At 33.9% G+C, this 17,247-nt stretch overlaps 1 protein-coding gene across 1 annotated transcript in view; it reads right to left on the reverse strand.

Annotated features, from left to right (window-relative positions):
* Positions 1-3,653: 3,653 nt before the first annotated feature.
* TBCA (tubulin folding cofactor A) overlaps positions 3,654-17,247 on the reverse strand; it is a 76,104-nt gene continuing 62,510 nt past the window's right edge. The window contains exons 3-4 of the mRNA XM_027039522.2: positions 6,061-6,147; positions 3,654-3,957 (exon numbers count right to left, since the gene is read on the reverse strand). Coding sequence (XP_026895323.1) covers positions 3,877-3,957; positions 6,061-6,147 — 168 coding nt within the window. The 3' untranslated portion in view covers positions 3,654-3,876. The remainder of the gene's footprint in view (positions 3,958-6,060; positions 6,148-17,247) is intronic.

The raw sequence follows: 17,247 nt of genomic DNA on the forward strand, positions 1-17,247 counted from the left end.
TTTCAGTGCAACAGTCCAATACATGAACAAATGCCTCTCGTATTATAAGAGCAATAAGACGAATAGTGGAGTGCAATATAGATTTTTATGAAGCACTCTTGAAAATTTCAAGTACACTAATACTTATAACTTGTTTCATAGTGCACCATTTCTCAACCATTCAATTTCTTTCCAGCTAAAAGCACTCAAAAGAGTCTCAAGGACTAAATTATCTGATTAACCCTTTAATGCCAAATGCTTCACAGAGCTTGCTCAATATACATGTCAAGTTTACACTGACATTTAAAAGGCCCTAACTTGCCATCAAAGTAAGGATTAATCTGTCCTTGGTTTATCTAAATGACCAAATAATAAGATTTAAGTGATAACCAGCTGTAGGATATGTCCTTATTAAATTTGATAGGATTTTTAAAAAGCCAAGTAATGTAATGAAGTTTGCAAAGTAATTTAGATTAACCAGGTTTGACTGCTCAATTTGGAAGTGATTCACTGCACAGGTATAGGCATAGAGACGATTTTTAAATATTGGGCTTTGAATGTTCCTGACCAGAAAGTCAAGAGATGCTAAATGAACATTAAAATATATTGTTTCAACCAGCCTTCCTTATTCATAAAATAAACATATGCTTATTTTAGCAGTTTTTTTTTAAACTTCCCACAAGTTCCATTTCTTCCCAAGGAACTGTTTGCATAACTAATGGTTATGCAATTAATATGGTACAAAATATAATAAAAGACAACCCAGCTCTTGAAACGTTAATACTCATCCAAAATATAAACGTCCCAAAAGCCCAGTCCCATTGACCAAAAATGTCCAAGTGAAAATGCTAGAACTTGGAAATGCTCAATGGCATTAAAACCAGCCTGGATACGGTTACTTTAACTCATTCCACAGGCTATGTTTGTACTTCTTTATCCTATGCACATTCTTACCTAGAAATGATATGCCCTTTGCTATGCAGAAAAATACAGAAAAGTTAGGTTTACTACTCAATTCTGTCACTTGTCTTTGTTTTGCCTATTTGCTCTATGAAAGCCATTGTATTATAGTCTGTGCAAGGACTAAAGGTACCTAACAAATGTTAGATGATTACATGTTACAATGACACTTTATACCTGCAATGTGTATAACTTTGCACACATTCACAGGGGCAATTGTTTATATATATTATAACCATTTATTTATATATAGGATAAATATCCTTAATCATAAATAAATGGAGAGAGAGAGAGAGAGGGAACTCTTGTAAGTAGAAGCATTTTATATTATTGTATTAGGGTAGTATTTTTCACAACCCAATAGCAGGTAGTCATAATCATTATTAAAAAAATGAAACGGGTGCCTGGGTGGCTCAGTCAGTTAAGTGTCTGACTTTGGCTCAGGTCATGATCTCACCGTTCCCGAGTTCGAGCCCTGCGTCGGGCTCTGTGCTGACAGCTGGGAGCCTGGAGCCTGCTTCAGATTCTGTGTGTGTCTCTCTCTCTGCCCCTCCCCCACTTGTGCTGTCTTAAAAAAATAAAATAAAATGAAACAGAGAACTGAGAAATTGTACATATTAAAGAGGACTTCTTGTTTTACGTATATATAGACTCTTCTAAGTAGGTACTGGGTCACAATGGAAAACGTGTTTCTTATTGAGGTTTGTGGTAAAAATAGTTTGAAAATCACTGTTAAGTGTGTTTGTGGTGTAATGGTATCCTTCATAGCATTCTTTCTATCACTCCAGAGGTTAGAGATGTTCCTGCTTTTTACCTATTCTACAAATGTTTACTAAGCAACTGCTATATATTGGTTGGGGTCAGGTATTGGTGGAGAAAGAAAAAGGCAGTATTACCTTTGGGAATTTCCACCCAACTGTCCCAAAGTTGTAAGGTTTTAAATCAAAGCTTAAAAACAAGTTGACACTGAATGAATTACAACTGTTCTTAACTTACTGTGCCTCTCGATGGCTGTGAAAACATAACTGGGATGTGTCAAAGTTTTCCAGGAATAAACCTTCACAGAATGTTAAGCTTCTTGCTGCTTCTGATGAGTGTCTGGAGAGAGATCCAGTATAAAATCTATAGCTGAGATAGAAATTCGCTAAAGGTATACTTATTTTCATCTACCTTGTTAATTTCTCCTTTCTTAGGCTTTTTGGCAAGAAAATAATTTTTTTCAGCAACCAATATTTGGGTCCTGGCTGCAAAACTTCCCCTTCAGTATTACTTTTTTTCTGGAGGGACCAGTATTTTTTTCCTATGAATATGTATGGTATATTTGTGTATTTGGCAGAAGACTGAAATGAGATTGTTTTACATTTCAGAAATGGTAAAATGCCTTTTAAATGATATTTTATTTGGAAAACTAAATATGGTCCCTTCCCTCTCCCATAAACCGACCTATTCTGATGCTAAATATCAACCACAATTTAGAATTTCAATTCTCCTGCTACTCAAATCTCTAATATTAAGCCTTAAGTATAAAGTTTTACACTGTAATTATGTTTTCATTTCTTCATTCTTCCCCTCCCCACCTCGTATACTTTAAAAATGGCATGTAATATTAAGACGATGACACTTCAATTTAGAAATGCTTCTGATGTATGTTATTCCCTGATGAAGTAATTTTCTGCATGTATAAAGATTTTATTTAAAAAATTCTGCATTCTGTGCTTTAAAACAATAGTACCCTTTAAAAATAACAGAATAGTATTATTTTTCTCTTCTCTTTTTGATAGGTTCAATAAACGTTATGGTTTCTAGTGATTAGTGACTTCCAAAATCAGATCAACCATCCTACAAGTATGTATCTTATAGCAGCAAAAATTCAGCTTCTGTTATTTTTTCAGTTACGAGTTTTAAAGTTTAAATGCTATTATTACTATTTTAGTTCTTTAGATCATTGTTCATGCTAGACTGGTGATATAAAGCTCATACACATTTTCAAGAAACAGGAGGTTAAATGAGTTGTCATATATTTTTAGAAAATAAACTGAAATGATTAAGTAATTCATTGGTTTACAACTGTACTGGAAAAAATACTTTGTGATAAAATGATACGCTTTTCTAGTCAATCAAGATAATCCAGGTTTGGCTATGGCCAGTGTATGCTGGAGCTAGCTCATATCTTCCCAACTTTGTGCTAGTGATGTCATGTTAGTAACTTGAAATTAATCACAGTGGGAGTATTTATACCACCAAAGTCAGAGGTTCCCTTTCCATTTTGAAGATCTGTTAAACATTTCCCAGTACACCACTGACAATAGCTATTATTCCTTGAAAATACAATTCAATTCTTTGTTCGTAAGAATTTTATTTGAAGACCTAAATCACGGGTGTTTTTTGTATAAATCTATCTTTCTGGGAAAAGACTTAAATGTTTCCACTGGTTAACAGTAATAGAAATGCTAGACTTTGACTATGAAAGGATAAATATGTGAGGCCTTATCCACAGAGAGCTTCTTTCTTTTGAAGGAATTGTACCCTATTTAGAATAAACTGTTCAAAATTTGGATTTTTAACTAAAAAAAAAAAGGTATCTTATTTTTAACTGAATCCATATTTATGAAGCAAAATACTTAGACTTCAAAGAGAACCTGACAGATTTTAATTCTCTGTTAAAAATGTCTATGATTTAATGATAAAAGGTTAATTAAAAATATGGTGTAAAGTATGATATAAACAATTTTATTAGACGAATTCATTTATTTGACACATTAAATTAGGCAAAGAAAAATATATGCAACTGCATAAAAAGAATCACATTCTCCTACTACTTGAACATACAGCAGTGGTCAAAAATAATGAATTGTGGAATGGATCCCAAGATTTAATGAAAAAAAAAAAAACAAACAAACAAAAAAAAAAAAAACAAACACCCTGTACAGAAAAACTTCAGGCTTCTAACTTCACTGAATCCAATACTAAGCGTGCTTCCTTATATTCCTCAGCTTCTTCCAAGTCTTTTTCACTCTCCTGAAATGAAATATAATAATAATTAGATTTCTCCTTCTCAGCTTTAGTCCTTTGTGATTTCCTCAAATATTATAAACCAACAATATAAAAATCTCAAAAATTAACACAAAAATGATTCCAATCCCCATCTAAATATTGTTTAATTTCAAAGATTTCCCATGTTCTTTCTTCCTTTATAGTTAAGAGAAGAAAAACAGGTTTGGTTTTGTTTCACTACATAGCATTCTCACAGAGTAAGTGAAAAACATGGTCATCTACAGCTACTGGCATTAAAGAATTAAATAAAAACCTCAAAAAAATTAACACAAAATTTTATTCTCATTTTGTCAACATGTCACTATACAAAAGGATTATGAGTGGACTAAAAATAAAAAAAAAATGATGGTTTACTAAAATGTTACATATATAAAAACATTCAGACCAAATTAATCTCCCAACCACTCACAACGACCAAGAAGGCTAGTGGTGTCACACCAGAGCTAAGTATCATCTTCAAATTAGAAAACTAAACTGTCTGCTTATTAATGAGTATTATATGTTGTACTACAAGGAAACAAAGTACTAACATCTTTTATTTTTTGACTGAGTGAATCTTTTCTTGATACTTTATACATAAAGCTCTTGCTAATATTATTATGCTAAGAGATAAGTGAAATAATATCATTTAAGTCATTTTGCATGTTTGATTTGTACTTAAATTAAGTAAAGCTATGGTTAGTTATTCATGTCAGGTCAATATAAGTTGGGAGCTGTACAAATAGTTATACAGCAGAGGGAACAGGTATGTGTGTTTATTTAATATGAAAATTTAAAGCAAAAGGAGTAAGAATTTGCTTAACTCAGACTGCAGGTAAGAATTTCTTAAACCTCTACATGACACCTAAACATGTCTTTATTCTCTGTTGGTAAATATAAGCTCTTTGAGGGTAGAAATATTGTTGGATACATCCATATACACAAATATATCATCCAAAGACAGTAATTTTCTCAAGCAATTTATATTACTTTTTTAGCTGCTATATTCATGAGAGAAAAAAAAAAAACATTTAAATTGTCAGAAAATACAAATGGTGCTTCTGTCTCAAGGAGTATTTTAATATAGTAATTATTTTCTGCTTTCATCTATCTTTTATTTTAAAACCACAGCTTTACTTTTGTCTGTTAAGGAGAATTACCCTGCCTTTAAAAAGTTCCTATAGATAAATATGGAGTTCTGTGTCAAAATTAAAGTAAAATGTAAACACCTCTCTTTTTGTTTTTTCTTGCAGATTTAGTCCTAATATTATTTGGGTAGGAAAACAAATGTCATACTTTTTCAAAGAATACATATGATCATCTCTCACCATACTTTTGTTATGTCAGGGACAATTATAAATCAGGAGAAAGCTATGTAGCTAGGTGATATTAGCTCAAGAAATAGAAACGTAAAATGAGATTAGTAAAGGAAATGTTAGAATTCATCAAATTATCATCAAACAGCAATAACAACTGTCTTGAATACAGTATTATTCAGTTATCTTTATTAAGAAAGAAATAAGAGGACTTTTAATTATTCTTAGAATCCTTTATAAAATGATTCTGCCACTGTATCACAAAGCATTTACACTATCAAGTACGATAACAGTGTTATCCAAGGACTGCCTATATTACGAGGCTTTTTTTCCCTCTCAAATGGATTTAGGTTTGACTCTAAAAGAATTCTAGATCTTTTTAAAAATTCATTTGAAACATTTGGATCTTTCAAAATTTTAAATAGTCTACTTATCACTAAAAATGTGCCAAAAAAGACCTTTATGTATGAAAACTAAATAATTCAAGATATTGCTGGACAATGTTAGTGCCATGAATATCTACCATGGTAACTCAAATATATTTAATTAACTAAGTTTAAACAGAATAAACATGTTAGATATAGTACTTCCACTGGAGGCATAATTTAAAACACAATTTAATCTCTATCAACTTTTTAAAAATATACTGGTATACAGGACAAGTGAACAAAATAGTCCCTAACTAGTTGACAGTGTTGAATACTAAGATTTGGCCTTCCATACACTGGACTGAAAGAATTTTTAAACAGAATACAGAGAATTTTTTACTTACTAATAACTGCAGAAGATCACTATATGCAGCTTCCAACCTGCGCTGGCAATCTGGGATCATCATCCGGGACTCTTGAAGGATCTCTGCCTATAATGAAAATCTCTGTGAGACATGCAGAGATGGGAGAACTTATGTGTTTTGTTTCTGCCTCTGTAAATATCTAAAATGATTGAGAGGAATCAGGAAAAAATTACAGGTATGTTAAACAGTTCGATACTTTAAATTGTGATTATAAGAAGTCAGAAAGAATGACTATCATACTATAAAATAGTCAGAGTACAAGTTTTTGATCATTTGGTAATCACCTTCTCATACTAAGTGAAAATTAGCTGGAAAAGCTTTTCATAGAGCATTTATTTAAAAAGGCCATTTAAAATAAACTATTTTTCCTGCTGTCACAAAGCACCTTTATCCAAAATGGGATCAGCTGGTTATATAAATATCTCCTGCATCTTCCGAGTAATAAAGAAAAACACTGTTCAGATAATATCACATGGAGATAATTACTGCATGAAAAAAGTTATTGAGTTATTGATCACATCGTGTGCACACTGCAGGAGGTTCTCACTGAAAGACAGAGGTAAAGAAAAATGAAAAGCAAAGACCAGCAGGTTCATATTTTTGATGCTTATCATGCATAAAAAGTTATTACTTATCCTTGTGCTTCATTTTAGGAGAGAGATTATTCTCCCCATGCAGTTTGAGCCAAATTACCAACCTGGCACCCCTCTGAATCTGAACTTCTGCCTATTCCTCTTGAAGACAGACACAACAGAATTAAACACAAGAATATTTATTCTCGTGGATATTTCTGGACTTAAAATATAGCATTCAAAGCTGGACTGTAAAATATTGAATCATAAAAGAAAAAAATCAAATCATTCACTGAGAAACCAATCAACAGGAAGGTAAATAAATAAGTGTCAGATGTTGGCCCTCAAATAGGTCTGTTTCCTAAGGTGGTAGGAAGCTTTATCTCCTTAAACTATTCTCAGAAAGAAACAGATCATTTAAACATTTATTTCCAAAAAGTAGTGTTTGGACAAATACCTTTGGTTAAATGGGTACAAATCCTGAACTTTTCCTAATAAGCTTTCTTACCTAGCTCATCTAAAATAAAAAGGAAAGACATAACTTAATGGTAATCATATTATATTTTAATACAAACTTAAATAACTCCCAGTACCTTCTTCCTTTTCCCCAATGGTTTTGTTATAGCTCTCACACTATAAACAAAAATCAGAATCATAATACACAAGGATGCTCTCGGTCCACATCTATTTTTTCAGGTGAAAACCTACTGTTGAACTTGTAATTCTTTTGCTAACGAGACACTGCTGAAAACTTCAGACAGAGGATCATGACTTTACTTCACTGCTCATCATACTATACCCTGAAATGTAATCACTGCCTTTAAATTATCTTATGTATCTGGTTAATTTGAATACATGTGAAAAATCAGTGACAGGCACATTTCATTGGATACATGATTCGTATTTCTTCCTTATGGACCTGCTTTGAAAATAGCTTATATTAATTAAACAAGATGAAATGAATATAAACAGGTCAAAAACACAGTAAGTAGAAATGTTTTTACTTGTAAAAATTTTTTTTGAAAACTTTAGTATAGTATTGTCAATGAAATAAGCTTCAAGCAATGCGGCCCTCAAAAAATTCTATTATTATTCTATGCATTATTACAGAGCAAGAATCCTCAATTAATCTATCAAAACAGAACTCTGATGTAACTAGAGCCAAAGATCAGACTCTCCCATATACCAACCCCAATTCATTTAAATAAGCTTAATGTATGTCTATAGGATGCCAGGGACGAGGGATATAAAAATGAAAAGAGAAGGTCTCTGTCCTCCATTCCAGTAGAGGAGCATGAACATGAAAATAAACACTTGACACAGCTTCAAGAAGACCATGCCACTGGGAGCCAAAGGCATACAGTACACTGATAACTATGATGTGGAATCCATAAACCACATCTTTATCAAGGCCATAAATCATGTACTTTACCTTGTAACAATGAATTACAACTGTCAGGAATAATTTTAAAAGACCATATATAAGGTGTGATTATATAGTAAAGACACCCCTCAAAATACCAGAACTAAACTAAATGAGTATTATCTTTCAAAATGTTCCCTTAGGAAGGGGTCACTCAAATGAATGGTACCTCTGTTTAAAATATCTGAATAAACTCTCAGTTTTTTCTAATGCTGACTAGGACAAGACTGAGGCTAAGTCAGGATCTTGGCACAGATTGGGAGGAAGGGGAGGTAGGTAAGGAGTCTTAGGGAACACAACAGGATGTGGTCGTACTTATGTCTTACTGTTTTTAAAACAAGTTGTGACTTTGGGGTATCATAATGGAAGTTAGTCAGGTAAAATGGAAGTCTGGGGAGGCTTAGCAACTCCCAGATTATAATAATGAATATATTACTAAACTAAAGTTGAATCAATTTCCTTTATAATCAAATGTAGATAAGTTGGAGAGGGAAAGGAAAAGCCGTAATTGGCAGATTTTCATTTTTTCAGAAAGAAGAGTTCCATGAAAGAATCTGGTCAATGTCAAGTTCTTTTGCTATTGCTCAATTGACATAAGATTTCTAGCTTCTTTAATGATCCATTCACCCAGGGCTGGCTATACCTAATCTACAGGCACTCTAAATTTTGGTATACTGGCTGTCTCTGGAACCAATGGTAACTACATTAGTTTGCCAAACTGGGCTTTAGGGTAGTTCAGAGATGACTGTAACAATGGTTAAGTCTCCTTTTACATGGAGGTAAAATGGTAACGTGCTAATAAACATGTTAAGAAATCCACCTGACTTTTAAAAGAGACAGAAAGAGAAAAGTGTAACTACGTAAGGTGATGCATATGTTAATGACCTTGGTTATGGTGGATATTTTACAATGTATAAATTTATCAAATCATCAAACTGCACACCTTAAATATATACAATTTTAAACTGTCCACTATACCTCAATATAGACAGGGGAGAAAGACATAAAGATGGCCTCCAGTGATCCTGCTCTTGTGCAGTCGCCTCCCACACTACATTTGGGCTGGGCCTGTGACCAAAGGAATATGGCAGAAATGGCCTTCTGGAACCTAAGACCAGCTTCCACGTGGGCTTCTTGAAAAGCTTATTTTTAGGAAATCCTTCTCTCAGGACCCAGTTGTCATGCTGTAAGAAGTGGAGGAAGGAAGGGAGGGAGGGAGGAAGGAGGAAGGAAGGATTTTGACTTGTGTTTTGTGGTTACTGATGAATGACTAAGGATATGCAATGAATTCCATGAATAAAAAATAATCTGGGCCTGGGGTGCCTGGGTGGCTCAGTTAAGTGTCCAACTCTTGATTTTGGCTCAAGTCATGATCTCATGATTCGTGAGTTCATTCTCAAGTCAGGCTTTGTGCTGACAGTGTAGAGCCTGCTTGGCATTTTCTCTCTCTCCCTCTCTCTCTGCCCTTACCCTGCTTGCACTCTCTCTCTCAAAATAAATAAATAAACATAAAAAATAATAATAATCTGGGCCTTAATTCCTAAGGTGTCAGTGATTACTTTAAAAATAAATGGTCTAAATCCACCAGCTCAAAGACAGAGATTCAGAGACTGGGCCAACTCAACTATATACTGCCCACAAGAAACTCATTTCAAACAAAATCAAACAGAGTTTCAAAATAAAAGGATGGAAAAGAATGTTATCAGGCAAACATTAAAAAGACAGAAAAAGCAGGAGTGGCGATATTAATACTGCTTCAGAGCAAAAAAATAAATATTAGAGACAAAGAGGGATGTTACATAATAATAAAATGATCAACAAGAAAAAAAATACCTAAATGTGTTATGTACTAACAACAGAGCTTCAAAATACATAACACAAAAACTGATAAAGCTAAAAGGAGAGAGACAAATCCACACATATACCCAGGGATTTTAACACCTCACTCTTAGCAATTGGTAGAAGTACTAAAACAAAAAAATCAGCAAAGATATAAAAAAAAACAAAACAACACCATCAACGAACAAGACCTAACTGACATTTATAGAACACTCTATCTAAGAAAGAAAAATACAAATACTTTTCAAGCACCCATGAAACATTCATCATAGTATACCATAACCGGGGTCAAACAACAACAAAACAAACAAAAATCTCAACAAATTTAAATTAAAAGAACTGAAATAATACATAGTGCATGTATGACTATAATGAAATAAAATTAAAAACCAATAATAAACATAAGCAGGGAAATCTTTAAACCACTTAGAAATTAAACAACATACTTGTAAATAACCAAAGAGTCAATAAGGAAGTCTCAAAAGAAACAGAGAAATACACAGATAAATGATAATGAAAATATAACCTATCAAATGTTGTAGGATTAAGTTATAGCAATGCCAAGAGGGAAATTTATAGCAGTAAATGCTTATGTTAGGAAAAAGGAAAGATCTCAATTTAAAAATCTAAGTTCTTACTTCAGGAACCTACAAAAAGAAGCACAAAATAAACCCTAAACAAGAGAGGGAAATAATAAAAATAAGATCAGAAATCAAAGAAATTAGAAATAAAAAAAACCAACAGAGACAATCTAGGAAACAAACAGCTGAGTTTTTAAAAAACTGGTAAATCTCCAGTAAAACTGACAAACATAAACCGAGAAGGCACAAATCACTAATATCAGTAACAAAACAGATCATATCTCTACATATCTTGCAACCATTAAAGGAAAAAAATTTCACAAACAATTTTATAATCCTGTTCATAATGATCATGAATTCAACAACTTAGGAGAAATGAACCAATCCCTTGAAAACTACAGACCACCAAAACTGAAATGATAACCTGAATATTTCTACAATCATGAAAGGAATTGAATTTTATTTTTTTTTTTTACATTTATTTATTTTTGATAGAGACAGAGCACAAGTGGGGGAGGGGCAGAAAGAGAAGGAGGCACATAATCCAAAGCAGGCTCCAGGCTCCGAGCTGTCAGCACAGAGCCCGACGCGGGGCCTGAACTCACAAACTGCGAGATAACGACCTGAGCCGAACTCAGACGCTTAACTGACTGAGCCACCCAGGCATCCCAGGAACTGAATTTTAATAAAAAAGAAATAGAACTCTTCAAACCTAGATAGTTCCAGTGGGCGATTTTATCAAATATTTAAAGAAGAATTAACATTAACTTTACACAAATACTTTAAGAAAAGAGAAGAGGGAATATTTTCCAGCCAATTTTACGAGATGAGAATTAACTTGATACCAGAAACAGACAAAAGCAGTATAAAAAAAGCAAACTGCAGACCATAAACTTCGATACAAAAATCCTCAACAAAGCATTAGCAAAGAGAATCCACCAATATATGAAAACAATTATACACCACAATCAAATGAATAAGCAGGTATACAAGGCTGGTTCAACATTTAAAAATCAATCCATGTAATCCACAATATCAATAGGCCAAAGAAGAAAATTCATATGGTTTTATCACATGATACAGAAAAAGCCTTTGACAAAACCCAACACCCATTCATGATAAAAATGCTCAGCAAAGTAGGAATACAGAACTTCCTCAACTTGAAAAACACTATTTACAAAAAACGTACAGCTAACATTACACTTATGGCAAAAGACTGAATGCTATCTCCCTAAGATTAGAAACAAATGGAGATGTCCATTCTGACCACTCTCATTCAACACAATACTGTAAAAGTCTTAGCCAGAGCAATCAGGTAAGAAAAAGAAGTAAGACATACAGATTGAAAAGAAATAAAACTGTCTCTACTTACAAATGACATGATTGTGTCTGTAGAAAACCAGAAGGAATACACAAAAAAATCTTAGAAACTAGATAGCTCGGTAATGTCACAGGTTACAAGATCAATACACAAAAAACTGAATGTACTTCCATATTGGATAACAAAATACTATATGTGGAAACCAAAACTAAAAACAATACTATTTATATTTTCAAAGAAAATGAAATACTCAGGTAGAAATCTAACAAAACTTCCAGGATCTATATGTTGAAAATTATGAAATGCTGATGAAAGAAGTAGGACCTAAATAAACTGTAAGACTTCTCATGTTCACTGACTGGAAGACCTGACATAGTAAGGATGTCAATTCTCTCCAAACTGACATACAGGTTTAATGCAATTCCTATCAAAACTTAGCAAGGTGTTCTATAGACCTAGACAAATTTACAATTTTTATGGAAAGGCACAGGAAGTAGAAAAGCTAAAACAAACCAAAAAAAAAAAAAAAAAAAAAAAAAAAAAAAAAGAAAAAGGAGGAGGAGGAGGAGGAGGAGGAGAAAGTGAGAGGATTCACTCTTCCACAATTAAAGCTTACTCTATAGCTACAGTAACCAAGACAGGGTGGTATTTGTAAACGAATAGGTTAATGGATAAACCACAGGTTAATGGATCAAAAGAGAATCCCAAAACAGACCCACACAAATATGTCCAATGGCTTTTTGACAAAGGTACAAAAGCAATTCAATGAGGGAAGGATAACGTTTTCAACAAATACTGCTGGAGCAACTGGGCACCTATAGGCAAAAAGATGAACCTCAAACTAAACCTCACCCCTTATATAAAAATTAACTCAAAACTGATCAAACCTTTTTTTATTTAAAAAAATTTTTTAAAAATGTTTCTTTATTTTTGAGACAGAGAGAGACAGCATGAACGGGGGAGGGTCAGAAAGAGAGGGAGACACAGAATCTGAAACAGGCTCCAGGCTCTGAGCTGTCAGCACAGAGCCTGACGCGGGGCTCGAACCCACAAACCGTGAGATCATGACCTGAGCTGAAGTCGGACGCTTAACCGACTGAGCCACCCAGGCGCCCAAAACTGATCACACCTTAAAGGATAGACATAAAACCACAAAACTTTTAGACAAAAAATAGAAAATCTTTGGGACTTAGGACTAAACAAAGAGGCCTTAGACTTGAGACCAAAAATATAATTCACAAAACAAAGCATTAGCCATAAATTAGATGTTCTCAAAATTAAAAACTGTTGCTCAGTGAAAGACCTTGTTAACAGGCTAAAAAGACAAATTACAGACTAAGAAAATATTTCCAAGCCACATATCCAACAAAGGGCATTTACCTAGAATATACAAAGAGCTCTCAAAACTTAAAAGTAGAAAAAGCATCTAATTAAAAAGTGAGAAGAACAGACATTTCACTAAAGAGAATATATAGACACAAATAAGCAAAAGATATTCAACATTATACTTGTTAGTAAATCGAAACTAAAAGCACAATTAGATATCATTACACATCTATCATGTAGGTGACAGCTATATGCTAAAATAAAAAAGCGATAATACCAAATGCTGGTGAGGATATGGAAAAATCAAATCATTCACACATCCCTGGTGGGAATGTAATATAGTACAGCCACTTTGGAAGAGTTCGGCAGTTTTCTTTAAAAAAAAAAAAAATGTACTAATACAACAGAGCAATTTCTTGGGTATTTATCCCAGAAAAATGAAAATTTATGTTCATGCAAAAACTGTCTACAAATGTTCATAGCAGCCTTTTTCATAACAGCCCAGAGCTGGCAACAGTCCAAATGTCCTTCAGTTGTTACACCTATGATACCATGGAATGCCTGGAATACTGCTCAGCAATAATAAGAAACAAAGTTGATAGATTCTATGACTTTAGTGGACCTCAAGGAATTATTTTCCTCAAGGAAAAAGCCAATTTCAAAAGATTACATACTGTATGATCCTTCAAACAGTATTAATTACTTAGGATTTAGGGGTGCAGGTCAGGGACTACAAAGAAGTAGCACAGACAGTCTTGTGATGGAATAGTGGAACCATCTTGATTGTGGTTGTAGTTATACATTCCACATGTGACAGAATTGTATCGTACTATATACAAACACACACACACATACACAAATGAATACATGTGTAACAGGTGAAATATAAATAAGGTCTGTGGTGTGTTTCATGGTCTGGATATTATAATTATATAAGATACCATTACTAACAATGCAGCAGCAATAGTGAAGGGTATATGCAACTTCCCTGAACATCTATTGCAACTTCCTGTGAATCTATAACAAAACACAAAACAAGTGTACAGAGTATCATTTATAAACTTGAGTATAGGTAACAAGAGGCAATAAAATTTTCTTGCATCAGTGGAAGCTATTTTAAATATTTTTGTTATTGGTAAAAGAAATATGGTGTTTCTTGCAGAATCAATCTTGTGAAAGACACTTCATCAAATTCTTCTTTTCGACTGAAGCTTCCTATTATTTTCCACATATTTGAATAAAAAAATTCTCCATTTTAGGAAAAAGAAACATCCAAATATGAATGTTTAACTCATGTTTCAAGTAAATCACAAAACAATGTGTGTGCATCTTTCTCAAAAAGACACATTTACAACTCTGCAATTATATGTAATAACTATAAATCCTTGTTGGAAAAATTGTACCAGTTTGGTTTTTTTAATATTACTTCTGGAAAATAAGGAGTCATGCCTCAGGTGAAATAACAGGGATACTTGTTTGATTACCACTGCTAATCATTTCTGCTCCAAGATAGGTTTAAAAAAAAAACGAAAGACCAGAATACCTTCACTATTTGAGGGCAAAATCCTCTGCATCCATCCCTAATTTAGATGAGGTGAGTAGAGAAGAAGAAGGATATGGTGAGCAGAGGACCAAAATCAATTTGGGCAATATCTGAAGGTTGCGTTACACTGTTCAGCCAGAAAAGATGAATTCTTTGACTGACTGGTATTTTGGCCTCTTAGCATCCGTCTTCTGCCTAGTTACTTATCTTACAAAAACCAAAATTAGGCCTAGTCCAGGGAAGTCCAATTTGGACAACCAATTACAGGTAAGAAGTTTGGTAGGGACTGACATTATAAATGTGTGTTACTAAGATAGTTCCGGTTCAGAAGATCCAGGATAGCCAGAGCAAAATGGATCCAAATGACAAAAGAGCCAAAGTAGTGAGAAGTGGCTAAGGAGAGTAGTTAGCTCAGAACTACAGTGAGACGAGTAGAGAACCCACAAAACACAGCACTTGGCTTCCTTGATATTTTCTACGAGGGGCACAGCAGATGTAAAGAAACTATTACCGACATTAAAGTCGTAGACAAACAGGAATAAAGCAGTGCTTCTATATGTAACTCCCACTGCATATAAAAAAACCCATGAATCTCTGACCACCATATAGCTAAACTAGGGAAAGGAAATTGAGAAAAGCATGTAGCTTGAGTTAAAGACAAGTTTCATCAAACAAATAAAATTGCAGTTGACAACTGTATACACTGCAGGTTGATAATCGCAGTAAACAGAAAGACTTCCTGTTCTGTAATTAGATATGGGATGGTATTTTTGAATGTAAGTGTGAAGCGGACTAGGAACCTAAGAAATCATGTTATAAACCATGACTGCTGTGACAAAGTAGAGAATTTTGACATGGCTGAATGTAGATAGGCTTTTTAAACAAAAAATTTCCCCTTTTTATAACTGCATATGTAGTCAATGATAATGTAGTAAGAGGCTAATACTTTTAAATAACAATTAGAACACAGGATTCAATGAAGAGTTAATCCTTACCTATAAAGCAGTAACTTTAATGAAAGATGATCAATATATACATAGTAAAACAAATTCTGTGATAATCTGTGACATTTGTAGAATTTTATTTTATTTATATTTATTCTTCACTTCAGTAACTTACAACTCCTATCCTAGTTATACAGCTATGTTTTAATATGTTACTGGTGATTAAAAGAATAGGGCAAAGAAAAAACTAAGTGAGGTCAATACCTACACAACTGGAAAAATAAGCCTTATTTCAAGAGAAGAAGGACGTGAATGAAATGAAGTTATATACTATATCATACTATTTCTTATTAGATGTTGGAAAACGATACAGGGCATTAAAGTGAGAGAGGTACAAGAGTGATACAAATATTTACAGAAGTACATACTTCAAAAGCATTTAACCATCATAATTTTAAGAATCAAAAAGTTATATTCCACATATAAATCCTTATGAAGAGCAGTTATATCCTAAAGGTCAGTATATTGGGGGACATATTACATCTATAAATCTGTTTACAAATCCTCCCTTAATTTCTGAGTATCTTATACAAAAATGTCCTCTGCTTTACCACACACAGAGGAAGGCAGGCTCTCCCAGAAGCTCAAAAATTAAAAAGGTTTTCTTCCTGGATGTTTTAAATGACACTGTGTTCCTTTTGCACCACAGATAGCAACTGCCTGCAGAAAAATCCATTTTAAGTGATTTAACACTGCTGAATTAAGTCTGGGTTGAGTGTTCGCTATTATAATTTGTAACATAATTTATATGATAAAAGCCACTGTGATTGCACTGTGTTCTAATTTTAAAAAGAAGTCTTAAGATACAATCTGCATAAGCTTGTTTATATTCTTTTTTTAAAAAATTTATTTATTTTGAGAGAGAGAGAGCAGGGTAGGGGCAGAGAGAGAGAGAGGTGGGGGGGGGGGGGGCGGCGAGGAAAGAAAGAATGCCAAGCGGGCTCTGCCCTGTTAGCAAAGAGGCCAATACAGGACTGGAACTTACAAACTGCAAGATCATGACCTGAGCCAAAATCAAGAGTCCGATGCTTAACCAACTGAGCCATCCAGGCGCCCCTATACTCTCCTTTTTCTTAGTGTCATCTGGATTTTATTCTATGTACACTGCACAATGGATTTTAAGTAAAGGAGAAAAAGATCTGATGTACCATTTTGAAGTTTATTTATTTTGAGAGAAAGAATGCAAGCTGGGGAGGGGCAGAAAAAGAATCCCAAGTAGGCTCTACACTCAGTGCAGAGCCCAACATGGTTCTTGACTTCACAGCCTGAGCTGATACCAAGAGTCGAATGCTTAACTGACTGAGCCACTCAGGCGCCCCTGATGTACTATTTTAAAGAGATCAATCTGGCTGCTGTGGTGGGAGGGAATGGAGGTGTCAAAGAGACAAAGATGTATGCCAACTAGGAGGCTTTTGCAATAGCGTGCGCAAAAGATGATAGTGAACACGATTAGGGGTGGTGGCAGAAGGCAAAGAAATGGAATAAGAAACAGGACTTGCTTATATTAGCTGTGATTATTAGAGAGAGAGAGAAGCACCAGGAAGAGACCCACTAAAT

Source organism: Acinonyx jubatus, chromosome A1 (genome assembly GCF_027475565.1).
Source record: "Acinonyx jubatus isolate Ajub_Pintada_27869175 chromosome A1, VMU_Ajub_asm_v1.0, whole genome shotgun sequence".
In the NCBI taxonomy this organism is placed as follows: domain Eukaryota; kingdom Metazoa; phylum Chordata; class Mammalia; order Carnivora; family Felidae; genus Acinonyx; species Acinonyx jubatus.